Source organism: Eublepharis macularius, chromosome 1 (assembly GCF_028583425.1).
Source record: "Eublepharis macularius isolate TG4126 chromosome 1, MPM_Emac_v1.0, whole genome shotgun sequence".
Classification (NCBI taxonomy): domain Eukaryota; kingdom Metazoa; phylum Chordata; class Lepidosauria; order Squamata; family Eublepharidae; genus Eublepharis; species Eublepharis macularius.
In genome coordinates, this window is record NC_072790.1 from 254,383,778 (window position 1) to 254,399,495 (window position 15,718).

Consider the following 15,718-nt stretch of genomic DNA (forward strand, 5'->3'; position numbering starts at 1 on the left):
GCGACATCCCTGAAGCCGCCAGATCCCTTTCCGTAGCTGGCCGAGGGCCTCCTGTTGGGAACTTGGCAGGGACCGCAGAGGTGTCACCGTGACGTTGGCCGACTGCAGCCAAGCCAGCAGAGGATGTGCCGAGAGCCGAGCACTACAGGAGACAATACTCCCCCCTGCACATGTACACACCCATTCTTACCTAACCACCCCAGTGTAACTCAAGAGCCCCAAAGAATCTACCAGCGGGGCCTTATAGTATCCTGCTGCCCTGCCTGGCTCTCTAATTACCCTTCCCTCCGCAAAAGTCCATCTTGATTTACCTCCGACTCATCTCCTCTTATTTTTAGCCTGCCAGCCTTCACTTGGAGCCCCCCCCCTCCCTCCACTGGCCTCACACCTCATTGCCTTTCCCTCTTTCTTAATATGGCAATAAGAAAATGCCGTCGAATTTAGGCCATGTGAAGTCAAGGCAGTGGGGAGAGAAGAGGGGGAGGAGGAGGCCTGGGTGAGACCACACCAAGGGAATTTGGGGGACCCAAAAGAGCAGCCCCCCCTCCCCCCCACATGCATCAACATGCATGTACACGCCTGCATGCCTCTCTGGCGACACATGTGGGCAGGCAGGCTGGCTCTCCAAGAGGCTCCCCAAGGTTCTGAAATCTGGCTGCCCCACTCAGGGAGCCCTGCAGCCTACGAGGCTCTGGATCACCCATATACATATATAGGCAGGGAGCAAAGGGGTGGGGTGCCCGGGCAATGCCAAACGCCAGGGGCTAAGCCAGCCCTCTGGCCCCTGGGCCCTCCCCCTCGAGCTGCTTTTATGGACTGCCGGCCTCTTTTCTCCTTTGCTTGTGAAGCTCTGCACCCCTCCGAGTGGTTGTCACCACCCAGCAGCAGGGCTCCCCCGCCCGCCCCCCCAGTTCGCCTGGCCTCCTCCTGTGTCAGCAAAGAGCCAAGACAGCCACTCTGGTTCCCTGCCCTGCCAGCCACCTTAAAGAGAGGAAGGGAGCAGGCGAAGCAGGAGAGAGAGAGGGGAAGGAAAGGAGGAAGGAAGGAAGGAAGGAAGGAAGAAGAAGGCAAGAACCAAGAAGGGCCCCTCTTTCCAAGGACATCTTTTGGGGCAGTTTGGTCTCATCGTCTGCAGGGAGGGGGCAGGACCAAGGAGCGCAGGAGCACCTCTCTTCCCCCTTCTCTCTCCCCCTCGGCTCCGGTCAGCATCTCCCCTCCCAACCCAACCCTACCCTCCAACAGACAGGATGAAGGGGTTCGGGCTGGCATTGGCAGCCCTGCTGCTGGCCGTGGCCAGCCCTGTGGCACGAGGCGAGGATGGGCTGGATTTCCCGGAGTACGACGGCGTGGACCGGGTCGTGGACGTCAATGCCAAAAACTACAAGGCTGTCCTGAAGAAGTATGAAGTCCTGGCCCTGCTATACCACGAGCCGGTGGGAGACGACAAGGCCTCGCAGCGGCAGTTTGAGATGGAAGAGCTGATTCTGGAGGTAAAGCCCGAGGGGTTCGAGGCAGCGTCGACTGACCAGTGTGGGGCCACTGTGGTGGGGGTCTGGCAACTGGCCCTCAGGCCGTCCTGCTAGCCACACAGTTGCTGCTTAGCAGGGCTTTGGACACCGAGGAGGGAGGCGGGGAGCGGGCAGTGTCTGTTGCCCATGGCAGACCCAGGCAGCAGAGCAGTTGGGGGGCAGGGGGGGGCAAAGGGCAGCAGCAGCCATCCCGTGGGGGAGGGCTGTCAGTGTTAGAGGAAGGGTTGGAAGTGTGGGGGGGGTGCTGCTCCCAGTTGCTCATTGGTCACCAGGTCTCTTTCTGGCTCCTCCAAGCCCCCCGGCTGCATTTGACCCTCCTGTAGGTCACTGTGTAATCCACAGCCTGCCCCGTGGCTGGTTGGGGGTGCAAGGCAATGCCCGCCTGTCGTGGCGATGTGTCTGTCTCTGGCGGGGAGCTGGAGGCAAAAGTGGAGCTTCAACCCACACTTGTGGCTGGCTGCTCTGCTGGGCGCCAGGCCCAATCCAGAAAGGTGCTTCTTGTGTTCTCTCCTGACCCTTTAAGGGGGAGTCGTGGGCAGGGGAGATGTTCCGTCCCTGGGCTGTACTGAGTGCGCCCAGCAGGGGCCTGTGGCCTGGGCTCTGGGCAACGGGGACCAGGCGGCTGGTCACAAACGCACCCCTCCCACTCCCTCGGGTTGCCTAACCTGCTCTGAGGCAGGTCCCCATCGCCCCATGGCCAAGCCTCTGCTCTGCAGGCGGCGGGTCCTGGGTTCGATCCCCGGCATCTCCAGCTAAACCGGCCAGTTAGGAGGCGACGAGAAAGAGCTGCTGCCCCTCCCAGGAGACAAGCCATGCTCCGGTCAGGAGAAGGCTGCTTGGGGGGGGGGGGTTGCCGGCTCTCCCTCGGAGCTGCCAAGAGCCAGCCAGGTGCTGCGGCCGCTTCCCAGGCAGAAAGGGAGCAGCAGCGGGGCTAAATCTGCCGCCTCCATAATTGGACCCTTGGTGGGACAGGAATGACGGAATGACCCTCGCTCCGTCCTTAAAGGCCTGGAATAGTTTCCTTGCAAATCTGGCGGGGGGGGGGGGTACGTGGGCAGGGGGAGCGCCAGAGAGGCTGTGCTGGAAGGCTGCACAGGTCTGTGGAGTGTCCCCAAAGTGACTGGACAGGGGTGCGGCATTCCGGAGAGAGTCTCCTTCGGGAAGGTGTTACTTCACCCTTCCCCTGAGCCCCCAAGCCAAGGAGGGGATCCAGGGGTCAGAGAGGGAGGTGGGGTGATACACACAGGCAGTTGGAGCAAGAGATCGGCCGGGGGGCTCTCCTGCTACAGGGGGCGGAGGGATCCCAAAGGTCTGACCCCACGCCGTGCCTTCTGGATCCCTGGGCGTCCGGTGGCTGTGGTGCTGCTCCAGCCTGGGCCGCCTGTGCTGGGCTCACTTCTGCCTCAGCTCTTGTGGTCATCTGGGGCCAAACAAGCCATGCAGGATCCTGAAGGCTAGCCAAAACCTGCCGAACACTCTTGGTGCGACACCCCAGTGGGAGATGATGTCCAAAGAGGCCCACCGGAAGTCCGGCCTGGAGCTGTGCAGGGGCAAGGGGATACCCCAGGCCTCGTGCAGACTGGCGCGTTTGAGCCCCCAGAGTTGCAACAGAGTGCTTGGAAATGCAAGGCAGCTTCCACTGAATGCCTGCAGTGGGTGGCGGGGGGGAAGGTCTTCTGCTCGTGACAGGACTGCCTGACCGCCCCTTGGAGCCCCTTCCCTGCTCCTCCGAAGCTGCCGGCCCCAGAAGGGTGTTCTTCACCTCCTCAGGCCCTGATTGGTGCATCAGGCAGGAGTCCTTCGGGGCTAGAAGGAGAGCACAGCAACCGGCAACCTGTTCTGGTCCTTCAGCATGGCTGAAATGCCTCTGGAACCCACCTACTCCTTGGAGCAAAATTCCAAGAGAGCCTGGGCATGAAGTCAGCTTGTGCCCTAAAATATCCTCGGAAGTCTGCAATTCCCACCGGGTTGGCATGAATCCCTAAAGGAGCAGGAGTGCCATTCCCATTCAGACACTGAGCCATCCTGGAAAGCTGCAGCCGAGTCCAGACAGAAGAGTCGGAGTAAATGCCCCTTGCCTCTACTCCTGGGCTCTCCTGTGCCCAAGACGCCTGACCGGATGCTAAACCCGCTCCTGGGCATCCTGTGGTTCTGGGTGTTGCCTTTGGGCTTGATTTTATCGAGCATTTCCGCATACCTGGGATTTAGTTGACCTGGCATTAAATAACCCGTTCAGGCAGCCCTAGAAACATTGCGTAGAAATAGAAAAACTGATCTGGGAGGGAACCCAAGGGCCATCTAGTCCGCCTCCTGCATAGTGCAGGATATTCACGCACAAAAACGATTTGAGTTTTGCATCATAACGAAGTCGGTATCCTGGTTTGACAGCAGAAAAACGGGTATACCATTTTTCTGGGGCATTGTGTGGAACAAAAATGGTCACAAACCCTGGGAAGTTAACACTGGATGTCTTCGCTGCGGCCAGGCCGTGTGAGGCCGTGTGTGGATGTGCCAACATGACATGTGCCTAAAACCTCCACCCTAGAGACGTGTGCGGCTGAACTGGTCGTGAGTTCATGCTAGATGTTCCCATTGGCCAATCCAGATGGCTGGAGCTGCTGTGGCATGGTGGTTAAGTGGCTGGGCTACGAATCAACACTCTGCTAGTTCAACTCCCACTACAGCCCTGAACTCTGCACGTGGCCTTGGGTGAGCCCCTCCTGCCAGCCCAGCCCTCCGGCTGCCTTGTGGGGATAATAACAACACTGACTTTGTTCACCACTCTGAGTGTGGCACTAATTTGTCCAGAAGGGTGGTATATAAGCGCAGCTATTATTATTTATTATTATAAGCACACTGTTATTAGAAGAGGCACAAGCTTGCAATATGTTCAGCATCGGACAAACCTGTGAACATCTCAGAGCTGATCACGCAACTGCATTTACTAGGTGGCATGTACTGGCATTTTATATTTGACAATGTGATGTGGGCGGCCTGGGGTGGGGGGCTGCTGAAGTTGGCTGGTATCAACACTCAGCCATCAAGTCCTGAACTGAGACCAAACTGTGAACACCGACATGGTTCATTTTCTTCTTTGTCCTCTAAATCTTATCTCATTGCACTGGTGGCCAAGCCCCTGATCCAAGCAAAGTGTGAGTACCTCTGACCATATGCAGACTGCATTTCTTCTACCCCAGACAGTCAACAACCAGCTTTGCACAACTGAAAGAACGGGCAGGAACTTGTGGCTGTCAGACCAGCCTGAGCCTGGTACCTCTCTTGTTAGAAGCAAACCCCCTTGGGACGTGGCCGGCCTCCCGTGCCTGGTGAAGCACAGAAAGGGTGGGATGGGGCTGCCAGTACACTCTCCTGATTGGCCTCAATATTCGGACACTTTTCTGCCTGCCTGCACCTATGGCAGGTGCAGGAGGGAGACCCAAGCCCTGCAGTGGAGGCACAGGGGGGGCTGTAGGCTTGGAGGCACTTCACAGCACAAACGGCCAGGCTCTCTTTCTGGGAGTTATTCAGGGCAATCATGTTGAATATTAACATCCCCCCAAATTGTTCTGTTCTATCTATCTATCTATCTATCTATCTATCTATCTATCTATCTATCTATCTATCTATCTATCTATCTATCTATCTATCTATCTATCTATCTATCTATCTATCTATCTATCTATCTATCTATCTATCATCTATCCATCCATCCATCCATCCATCCATCCATCCATCCATCCATCCATCCATCCATCCATCCATCCATCCATCCCCAGAAGGAGCATACTTACAGCTACAGACAGTACACAGTAGTGTAAGCATCTTTCGGAACCATTTTGTTACAGTACAACCTTACCCACGTAAAAAAATCCTCCAGAATAATTCAGTTTTGCACAGATGAAGGAAAGTCAGGAGAGTGAGGGTCCTTCCACACTCAGCGGGCAGGCTGTTCCCCCAGTGGGGGGCCACGACAGAGCATGCTTGGGTCTGGGCGGTTGCAGATTTTGTCCATTTGCAGGGCGGCACCTTTGTGGTGGCTCCATGTCCCCCCCCCAGACTCCAGGGGCCAAAATGGACGTGTTGTGTTTCTCCCTGCTGCATGACTGTATCCCCTTCCTTGGCCCAGGAGCTCTGCCACGGAGGGTGGGGACGGAAGGGGCTAACAGGCGCATGAGAAAGGAAAACCAGGCCAAGAGAGGGACGAGCTCCCGCCCCCCCCCCTGGTGGGAATGGCCCCCCCTTCTCCAGCAGGCCAGGAGACCCCGGACAGAGGGCTGGGAAATGGGAGAACTGCGTAGCCATTCCAGGCCAGGCTTCACTTGGGATTTAGGTTGCCAGCTGACCAGGGGAAAAGCCCCCCGGCCCATTCCTGTAATCTGCCCGAACCGACAGGCAAAGCTTCTCACAGTCCAGAAACGAGCCCAGTCGCCCTTCTGTGGCCTGCAGAGGATGCTGCCGCAGAGGGCGCAAGGGCAGGTGCCAAGTGGGAAAGCTGGCATCCCTCCCTGCCAGCTCTGCTGTGGCCAGGCCTTGGGCTGCTGCTCAGCCGCCTTTCCCCCGCAATGGAGCTCTCTGAAACCTTTGCATTTTCTCTCTGTCTCTGTCTGCCTGTCTCTCTCCCCCTCGTCTCTCTCTGCCTCTTCTTCCTAGTTAGCAGCCCAAGTCCTGGAAGATAAAGGTGTGGGCTTTGGCCTGGTGGACTCAGAGAAGGACGCTGCTGTTGCCAAAAAACTAGGTACTCTGTGGGGCTGGCGAGCCCTTGGAGGGGGGAGGGAGCCTTGCAGAAGGGTCAGCAGGTAGACAAGGCCCTGCGGTGGGGGTGGCAACGCACCGGGCGAGGCAGACAAAGTGGCAGGCCGGCCCTGCCCTCCTGGCAGGCTGTCACCAGAAGGTGCCTTGGCTGGCCGCTCCCCAGATTGGCTCCTGCCCCAATGAGCTTGCAGTCAGAACTTGCTCATTTATGGGGGCCTTTGGGGGGGGGCCTTTCGGGCCTTGCCACTGAAGCCGCGGCCTCCTTCCCGTGTGCAGGACTGGTGGAGGAAGACAGCGTATACGTCTTCAAGGAGGATGAGGTCATCGAGTATGACGGGGAGTTTTCAGCCGACACCCTGGTGGAGTTCCTCCTAGACGTAAGTGCCCTTGCCCAGCGCCCCAGCTGTACCCAGCCTCTCCATTTTACTGACACTTTGATCCCTTCTGCCTTTCCTTTGTCATCGTCCTCCCCAAGTAGCCGAAGAGCTGCTCTGCAGGAGGAGAAAGGTGCTTCTGTGCTGGCGGGACAGCCTGAGACGCCGCCTGCGACTTGTGGCTCTCTGGGACCCCGGGGCTCCTGGGAGCTGGGGAACCCTCCCCCCTCTTCGGGGAGGGGCATTTGGGCTGGCCAGTTAGGCTTCAGAATGGCCAGCCTGAGCCGGCGGGCGGGGAGAGTGGGGCACAAATGCAGAAACAAATAAGAACAAAGTAAAAGCCTGCGCCGAGGGTCTAGACGCCCACGTTCAGATCCCCCCAGCGACGGCAAGTTTCTAATGGCCCCCCCCTCCTCACACGCACACCTGTCCCCTTCTGCCCATCCCACCTGCCTGGTTCTCCGGTTCTCTTCACCAGACCCCTCCTGGTAAAGTCTGCCATCTGGCACTCGTGGCTGGCATCAGGAGCAACTGCTGAGCCCGAGCTGCCCAGCCTTCCTATGCCGAATGGAAATATAGAAACATGGAAACATAAAGCGTGAAGGGCTCCCGAGGGTCACCTAGTCCACCCCCCTGCACAATGCAGGACATTCACAGCTATCTCCCCCCCTTCACCTCCCCCCAGCGACCCCTGCTCTATGCCCAGAGGAAGGCAAAACCCCTCCAGGATCCCTGGCCCATCTGGCCTGGAGGAAAGTTCCAGCGTGACCCCCAAGAGGCAATTGGCATGCCCCTGGGCATGTAAGAAAGGGCCCCGAGAGCCTAACACCCCGGCTCAGCCCTTCCGGGCCTCCCTCTCCCAGTCTGCTTAACTCACACGCTTTTGCCCGCTTGTCTTCCCTGGCAGGTGCTGGAGGACCCAGTTGAGTTCATCGAGGGATATCAGGAGTTGGAGGCCTTTGAGAACATCGAAGACGAGCCCAAACTCATCGGCTATTTCAAGAATGAAGACTCAGAACGTGCGTACAGCAAGAGGGGAAGGCGGGGGTGTGTGTGTGGCGGCTCACTGGCTGTGCTTTGCTGACACCGAGCGGCAGCCGAGCGGGCCAAGGTGCCGAGTTGCGCTCCTTGTGTGTTCAGGAGGCCACGTGTGCTCAGGCCACCAGAGCCACCCTCTCCCCACAGGCCCCGCTTCAGGCCAGCACTTTCCACCTGCCAGCACTGGCATGAAGGAGGTTCTCGCTGCCACCGCCTCTCTTTGGTGACGGCAGCGTAGAGGCAGTGGATTTGGGCAGCTGGGGGGACATCCAGCTGTGCTGCGAGCGTCCTGCATCAGCTGGGCCTGGACGGTGCAGGAGCGGCTCCGGAACAAGACCCTTTGGCACCTCTCTGCTTTGCCTGCGCCGGGCATGTGCCAAGGGGTCTGGGAGCCCGCGGGAGGCAGTCCTGGGGGCTTTGGCCAAATTTGGGTCCCCCAACCAGCCCTGATAACCTGACTGCTGAGCTGTGGGTGCTTTCCAGCAACATGGCTCTTTCAGAGTGGCCCCTGCTTCAGAGGCTGGCTGGCACCCTGCGGGGTCTAAGCTGGCAACCGCTCCTCCCTGAGCTGGGGCTGGCTTTGGGAAGGGCTGACCCGCCCCTCTCCCCTTCAGATTTCAAAGCCTACGAAGATGCTGCAGAGGAATTCCACCCTTACATCCCTTTCTTTGCTACCTTTGACAGCAAGGTACGTGGGCGGCGGGGGGGGGGCTCACAGGAGGCAGCACGAAATGGGAGGGGGGGGCAGGGTTAGGCGGCTCTTTAACTGCTTCAGTTACAGTCGGCTTTTCTTGCTGAGCCTCCAGGCAGGAGGAAGGGCAGAACTGCAGAGGGTGGGCTGCGAAGGCCTCTCGGGCAAAGCGCTGCAGAACTCTCTCCATCCATCCATCTGGTAAATTTGAATCCTGCCTTCCTGCAAAGAGCTTGGGGCAGCACACATGCTCCCCACCCCCCCAATTTTATTCTCACAACAACCCTGTGAAGTAGGTTAGGCGGAGTGTATGTGGCTGCCCCAGGGACACCCCGCCAGCTTCCTTGGCAAGGCAGGGATTCAAACCCAGGCCTCCCAGATCCTAGTCTGGCGCGCCAACTACAAAACGCCCCCCTGCTCCAAGGAAGGGGGGGCCAGCCTGGAGGTGAGCGGCCTGCTGTGACCCCTCCCAAGGTGCTTATGGAAGAACATGGATTCCCTTGAAAGGTGGGGCTGGAGGAGAGTTCTGCGGACACCACGGACAGCCAGAAAGACAATTAAGTGGGCACGAGATCAAATCCAGCCTGAATCCTCCCTAGAAGCTAAAATGATAAGACTCAGGCTGTCGTACTTTGGTCACATCATGAGCAGACAAGATTCTTTGGAAAAATCAGTAATGCTAGAAAAAGTGGAAGGCAGCAGGAAAAGAGGGAGACCCAAAACGAGGCGGCTGGACTCAGTCAAAGTAGCCGCGGCCCCCAGTGGGCAGGCTCGGAGCCAGTCTGTTCAGGAGAGGACGTTTGGGCGGCCTTTCCTTCATAGGGTCGCCAGAGGTCGGAGGCGACTTGACTGCACATCACCCCCCCCCCTCTCTTCACTGTAGGTTGCCAAGAAATTATCTCTCAAACTGAACGAGATCGATTACTACGAGCCTTTCATGGAGGAACCGGTGACCATCCCCGACAAGCCCAACAGCGAGGAAGAGATCATGAATTTCCTGGAGGAGCACAAGAGGTGAAGGGCGCGCATAGGGAGAGACCCCCCCCCCCTCAGCTCCTCTCCTGCTCTGGAATGGGGAACGCCTGGAGCCCGGGGAGGGGCCTCAGCGGGGTATAAGGCCTCAGAGCCGCCCCCCCCCCCGCCTCCAACGCAACCATTTTCTCCAGGGGGACGGACCTCTGTCGCCTGGAGGGCCGTGGGCATCCCAGGAGGTCAGCCGGGGATAACTCGGTACAGCCCCCCCCCCCCCAGGGTAGCTTCCTTCCCGGGAGCCTGGATAGTGCAGCCTGGAGATCAGCCGTAGTTTAACAACAACAACAACAACAACAACAGCCTGCCCGTTCGGGGAGAGCGGAACAGAAATTTAAAGCAAACAAAATACACAGCAACAATGAGCATAATAGTTCCTGGAGATCCCCCAGGTTGGCCATCTTACTGCGAGAGGGGACGTGCCCCAGAAAAGGCCAGCCCTTCAGGAGGCGGTTGAGCCCCCCCCCCTCCCCCGCAGCCAGCCGATGGGGATTTGGGCCCCCGCCTCGCCCCCGCCCCGCCTGCAGACCCCGCAGGGATTGACGCCCCGGGCGCCTCCTCCCCTCCCGCCTGAAATCCCTCGGAATTCAGCAGAAGGCCCCCCAGCCCGCACCCCCCTCCCTCCCTCAGCCCCATTTGCAAATGACAGGGAGGGGGGCTATTCCCCACTGTTTTGTGGCACAGCCTCCCCCCCCCCGCCATTCAGCCCCCTCCGCCTGCCTCCAGCCCCCCCCCCCCAGCCAGCCGCTGCTCCTGCCGCTTGGTGCAGGGGGATGGGTTGCCATGGCAACTGCTCTCCATGCCATCCCTGGATTAGGGTTTCACCGGGAGGCTTCCCCCCCTCCTCTGCGGTTGGGGTCTCGTTTCCACCCGCCTCCTGCTGCTCGCCTGCCCCACAGAGATCCAGCCGGAGATCCTAAAGGCGCCTCCTTGAGATTCCCCAGCATGATTCCCCCCCCCCCGCCTGTCTGCCTGAAAAGAGGCTCTGACACCCCCAAACTGCCTTTGAAAGACATCCGTGCCCTCCTGTTAGCCTTTGGGGCACCCCTGGGCCTCGGTCTGCTTTTGCTCTGAGGCGGCCCCCGCTTTGCTGGCCTGCTGGCCTTCCCTCTGGGACCCCACACCAGATTTCACTGGGGCCAGACCCACACTCTCAAAGGCTAGTGGTCACAGAGCCTTGGCTCACCTCTTGCCTCTGGTGCCCCTCTGAGCCAGGAGAACCAGGGGCCTCTAGACACACCCCAGGCGAGGGGCTGGCTGTGCCACTCGCCGTCCCCTCCGGGGCTTGTCGCACAGAACCTGAGAACTGCAAGAGACGTCCCAGGAGCTCTGGGGGGAAGGATCAAGTTTTTGCAACAGAGGTGGGGGTGCTCCCTCCCTCCCCTGAACAAGGCCCCCGGTGTGCCTGTGAACTCTGCCCACCCCTCTCTGAGCCCCCCCCCCCCCGCTGGTCTCCAGATATCCCCTGAAAGAAAGAGGATGGTGCCCCTCTTAGCTGCCACTCTGAATGGCAAGCGCACCTCGAGGCCTTGGAGGTTTTTGCTGTTCATGGGAAGGGGGGGGGGCTAAATGAGGCCGGGACTCCCCAGTCCCCAAGACTACAGCATTCTGCAGGGACAGGATCTGAGCAGATTTTCTGGCTGCTTCCTTGCAGCAGAAGCCCCCCTGCCCACAAGCAGCCTTCGGCTTTCCACTGCCTTCTTTCTTCACATGCCATTCTCTGTCTATTTCTTCCAGGCCAACTCTGAGAAAACTCCAGCCAGACAGCATGTATGAAACCTGGGTATGTCCTGGGGAAAGAGGGAGGGTCTCCAAGGAGGGAAGGTCTCCTTTACTCACGTGCCACATTTGCAGCATGGTACAGCCCTGAGGGGCAGACAGGCAGAGATGCCGTGGAAATGGGGAAGGTGGGCCCAGCCCTCCCAAGGGAGCTCTTTGGCATGGCAAAACAGGAATTGCAGCCCGGCCGTGCAGAGTTCACGGGCCGCCTCTCATTCATTCAGCAAGCGACCCTCCTCACAGGGGGTCTCCCAGTACAGAAGGCAGTGCAGTGCACTGGGCACAAAGGGGCAGTCGCCAGTGCCGACGGGCGCCTTGCACCAGGCAGCATCACAGCCCACAAAGAGCCCTTGCTGGGGTTCGCTTTCCACCCGTGCCGCTAGGGCTGATCCCCCCACCCGCTCCCCCACCCCCAAAAGATGCAGCGTGGAGGTGGCCGAGTGTGGGGGGAGGCTCAGGGAGCCTGCATGGGCCAAACTGCACGCTGCACGTTGATGGAGGAAGGCCCAGTCCTTCCGGAAAGCCCTCCTGCGCAAGCCACACCCGCCGGGAGAGCAAGCGCGACTTCTGAGCTACCCGTGCTCCTTCTGAGGGGGCTCATGCATGCAAGCTGCCCTGGAGAGGTGTGCCAGGGCCTGTGCACGTCGCAGGAGGCAGCCTGCTCACACACCCTCCCTTGACTCCCCCCCCCCAGGAGGACGACCTGGACGGCATCCACATTGTCGCCTTTGCCGAGGAAGACGACCCTGGTAAGTGGCCCCAGCCGCTGGGCTTTCGTGGCATCTGGCTATGGGGAGCGGGCAGGCCTGGGGCACGGCACTACATCTGCTCCCCCGCCACCACTGTTTTTCACATTTTACCATGAAGAGTGACCTTGAAAGGAAAACAGATGCACATTATATTATCCCAGAGAAGCTCGGTCAGAAAACGTGTGCGCAGCAGTGTCTGAAACCAGCATCCCATCCGCAGCCGCCCAGAAGCCTCCGGGGCGTTTGTCCCCCGCCGGAAGGGACTGGGAGCCCCTTGAGCTGCTCAGGGGGCGTGTGGGGCAGGGCTTCCCGCGGGGGGGGGGGGTTCTGCAGAGAGGACCTGGCCAGCCAGAGAGGGGCTGCGGCAGCGTCACCCGTGCGGCCTCCCCTCACTCCCCTTCCCTTCTGCTCCCTCCGGCCACAGACGGTTACGAGTTCCTGGAGATCCTGAAGGACGTGGCTCAGGACAATACAGACAACCCGGAGCTCAGCATCATCTGGATTGACCCCGAGGACTTCCCACTGGTGAACAGGCAATGGCGTTCTTAGACGCGGGGAGCCGCAGCCTGCTGTCCTGCAACCTCTCCCTGCAGCTTAGCCTGGCAAAGGTCCTTTAAGCCCAGAGAGGCCCCCAAATGTGCTCCAGCCACTCAGCTGAGCACATCCATTAGACCCAAGGATGGGAGCGGCCCCTTCCAAGCCCTTCAGTCGTGTGAACGGTCCCCTGAGCTGCGGTGCAGAAATCCACTCGCTTCTGGTTTGTCCGTTGGGGCGTAGAAATAACAGCGAGATCTATGGTTCACCCAGAGCCACGTCACAGTTGTACTCCTTTTTTTTTTTTAATATGGAGGGATCTCAGGCAGAAAAGTCAACATGAGTTTGAGGAGGGGCATTTTGGGGAGCATAAAAGTAAATGGATAAACTCAACAACTTTGTCTCCTCCACTGGACCCTCTCAGTGGTGTCTGTGTGTTCTTCTGTGGAAGAAAATCACATTGTACAATTTTCCTATAGAAAGAGCAGATGCTATTTATAGACCCATGCCAGAGCTGAGTCCATCCGTAGTTCCAGAGGAGTTAGCCATGTTAGTCTGTAGTTGCAAAATAGTAGAGTCCAGTGGCACCTTTAAGACTAACCAACTTTATTGTAGCATAAGCTTTCGAGAACCACAGCTCTCTTCGCCAGATGCATTGTCAGACGAAGAGAGCTGTGGTTCTTGAAAGCTTATGCTACTATAAATTTGGTTAGTCTTAAAGGTGCTACTGGACTCTTTACTATCTAGTCCCTCCATGGCACCCATCCCCAGGAAAGGGCAGAAGAGGGATTGTGTGTGTGTGTGTCCTGTCTGCAGGTGTACGTGTGTGTAGACTTCACTCCCACTTCCTTCTCCTCTCCTTCACAGCTGATCCCATACTGGGAGAAGACTTTCGACATTGACCTGAACCGGCCTCAGATTGGGGTTGTCAATGTGACAGATGTAAGTACCCAAAGTACATCGAGATCCCTCACACACACACGCACACGCACACGCACACACCCCAATTCAGGAGTCTTTCTGCCAAAACACTTCCAAAGGGCCCTGTCAAGGACGCTTGGTAGGGGGATGCGGGAGGCTTGCTCTTGCAGCCCGTCCCGGAAGGGCTTTGTTGCTACCGAGAAGGCAGGGACTTGCTGGGCCACCTCCACTCGCTTTGCTTTAAACTGCCGCAGATAATGGGAGTTCTCGGCAGAGTCCTCACTCTCTGTGTACTACTCCATGCGAGGCCTGGTCTTTTCACAAGGATGTGGTGAGACTCCTTCACTGATCAGTCTTCAGTCGCAGCCTCGCCTGCCTCCAGGCAAACGCACACTTGAGCTCCCCCCCCCCCCGCCCAAGTCTTGCAGGCAGTTTTGCCCATTTTTGTTCTTAAAATGCCACGCATTTTGTGAAAAGAACCACACCCCCATTTCTGTATGTGCTTCATGAAAAGTGACTGTTCTTTCCTACACAACCCAACCTGAAAAACTAGCAGTGAAGCCCCAGGAAGTGAAACGGCCCACCCGATGATCCCCTCTGGCCCTGCTCCTCTTCGGCCAGGAGGCCCCCTTCCTAGGCCCTGAGCCAACCCCCCCCTCCCCTCTCACTTGGCCGGGTGTCCTCCCTGCAGGCCGACAGTATCTGGATGGAGATGGACGACGAGGATGACCTGCCCTCTGCAGACGAGCTGGAAGACTGGATTGAGGACGTGCTGGAAGGAGAGATCAACACAGAGGATGACGATGATGACGACGACGATGACGACGACGATGACGACTAGAGGCCACTGCCGGCAGCTCCTGCTACGAGGCAGGTCCTGCCTGGGACCACCCGTGTGCCACACTTTCCCCCAGAGTGCCACACAGGTGACCCCCATGGCAGGGCGCTTGGCCTGCACAAGAGCGACCGGTGCTACCAGACCCCGACGCGAACACCTTTTTATATTGACCCTGTTTAAGCCAAAGGCCCCCACCTTGTCCTGCCCCCCCAACCTCTGGGGACCCCCATTCTGCGCTTCTGAAGCACAGACGGAGAATCGAGGTCAGCGGAGGGTCTTTTCTTCAGCCTCCCCTCCTCCGCCCCCTCCCTCTCCCCCTCCCCCCACTGGAATTGCCAGCTCCTATTGGGCTCCTGTCCTGAGAACAGACATATTGGATCGCAGAGGAGCCTGGAGTGCAAAGCAGAACCAGCTCCCAGGACAGAACCCACTGGCTGGCCAGTCCCTTTTGGGCCACAGAAATCTCACTGCCCCGCCTCAAGTCCAGTATGTCAGCCTAGCAGGAACCAGGAGTGTGTGAAGGCTCCGAAGCCCAGCTCAGCCAGAGACGACCTTTCCCCACAAGACACAGGCAGCCCTAGGGATTTCCCAGCCAGGGCCTTTGACCGGCAGCGCACGCAAGAAGGGCTGCGCTTGCTGGGACTTCTGCCACTCTGCAGCCACTCTGCCACTTCTGCCACTATGATTAGTGACTTAAAACCCAACGTGCAGTGCAGAGGAGAGGCACACCTCACCTAGGAGCAAACGGGCTTACAGCAGGGTAGGAGAGTTCCAGATGTCTGAAGAAGGGAGCTCTGACTTTCAAAAGCTTATGCTGGGAAAACCTTCGTCGCTAAGGTGCCACTGGACTCAGATCCAGCCAAGTAGGGGCCTCCAACAGTTCTGCAGCAACTGGGAGTGCGGGCAGACCAGAATTTAGAATCTGCCACCTCAGCCAAAAGAACACCGAGAACGCACAGAAATAGCTCAGAAAGCTGCTGCTTTCTGATCGGGACTCTTCAGCGCAGGCTTTCAAACACTAGAGGGCAGCAGTGCGGACCATGCAGATGTGAGTTCCAGCTGTGGGCATGTAAACAGCAGCGGAAACAGGCAGGAAGGCTGCCTCTGGTTCTCGTTTTAGATGCAGGAGCTGAAAAGCGGCCCTCGAAGAAGGGTGTCCCGCGTCCCTCTCCCCCCTCCAAAATCCCTGCAATTTCTGCTAGCAGCCCCCCCCCACGCCCCGCCCCGCCCCGCCCCTTGATCCTTGCACACACACACACACACACTCCATGGGCCTGGCTTCTGTTCCCAGGTTCTTTCCGATGCAAAACGAGGCCCGCCTTTGAGCCCTGGGGTAAAGGCCTTCCTGTGGCTTGGCCTGGCCTTTCCATCGCTTTTCTGGAGGGGGGAAGAGCACAGCACTTGGTGGGTGGACAATGTACAATTTGTATATTTTCAAACAACTTTGTACAGATAAACCATGGTGATTAAAAATGTCAAACCAC

The 15,718-nt window shown here is 58.4% G+C and overlaps 1 protein-coding gene across 1 annotated transcript; it reads left to right on the forward strand.

Moving 5' to 3' along the window:
* The first annotated feature begins 994 nt into the window (after positions 1 to 994).
* Positions 995 to 15,718, forward strand: CASQ1 (calsequestrin 1). Its single transcript, XM_054999137.1, has 11 exons — positions 995 to 1,490; positions 6,180 to 6,264; positions 6,558 to 6,658; positions 7,563 to 7,674; positions 8,308 to 8,381; positions 9,268 to 9,398; positions 11,151 to 11,196; positions 11,887 to 11,941; positions 12,366 to 12,466; positions 13,343 to 13,417; positions 14,088 to 15,718. Exons 1-11 carry the CDS (start codon positions 1,248 to 1,250, stop codon positions 14,235 to 14,237), a joined length of 1,173 nt encoding a protein of 390 aa, XP_054855112.1. The 5' UTR covers positions 995 to 1,247; the 3' UTR covers positions 14,238 to 15,718.

Bases quoted from the DNA above. Each gene is read 5' to 3' on its own strand.
- CASQ1 (XM_054999137.1), top strand. From the start codon at position 1,248: ATGAAGGGGTTCGGGCTGGCATTGGCAGCCCTGCTGCTGGCCGTGGCC. The intron at 9,399-11,150 runs GTGAAGGGCGCG...TATTTCTTCCAG, and splicing joins TTCCTGGAGGAGCACAAGAG to GCCAACTCTGAGAAAACTCC. The intron at 12,467-13,342 runs GTGAACAGGCAA...TCTCCTTCACAG, and splicing joins ACCCCGAGGACTTCCCACTG to CTGATCCCATACTGGGAGAA.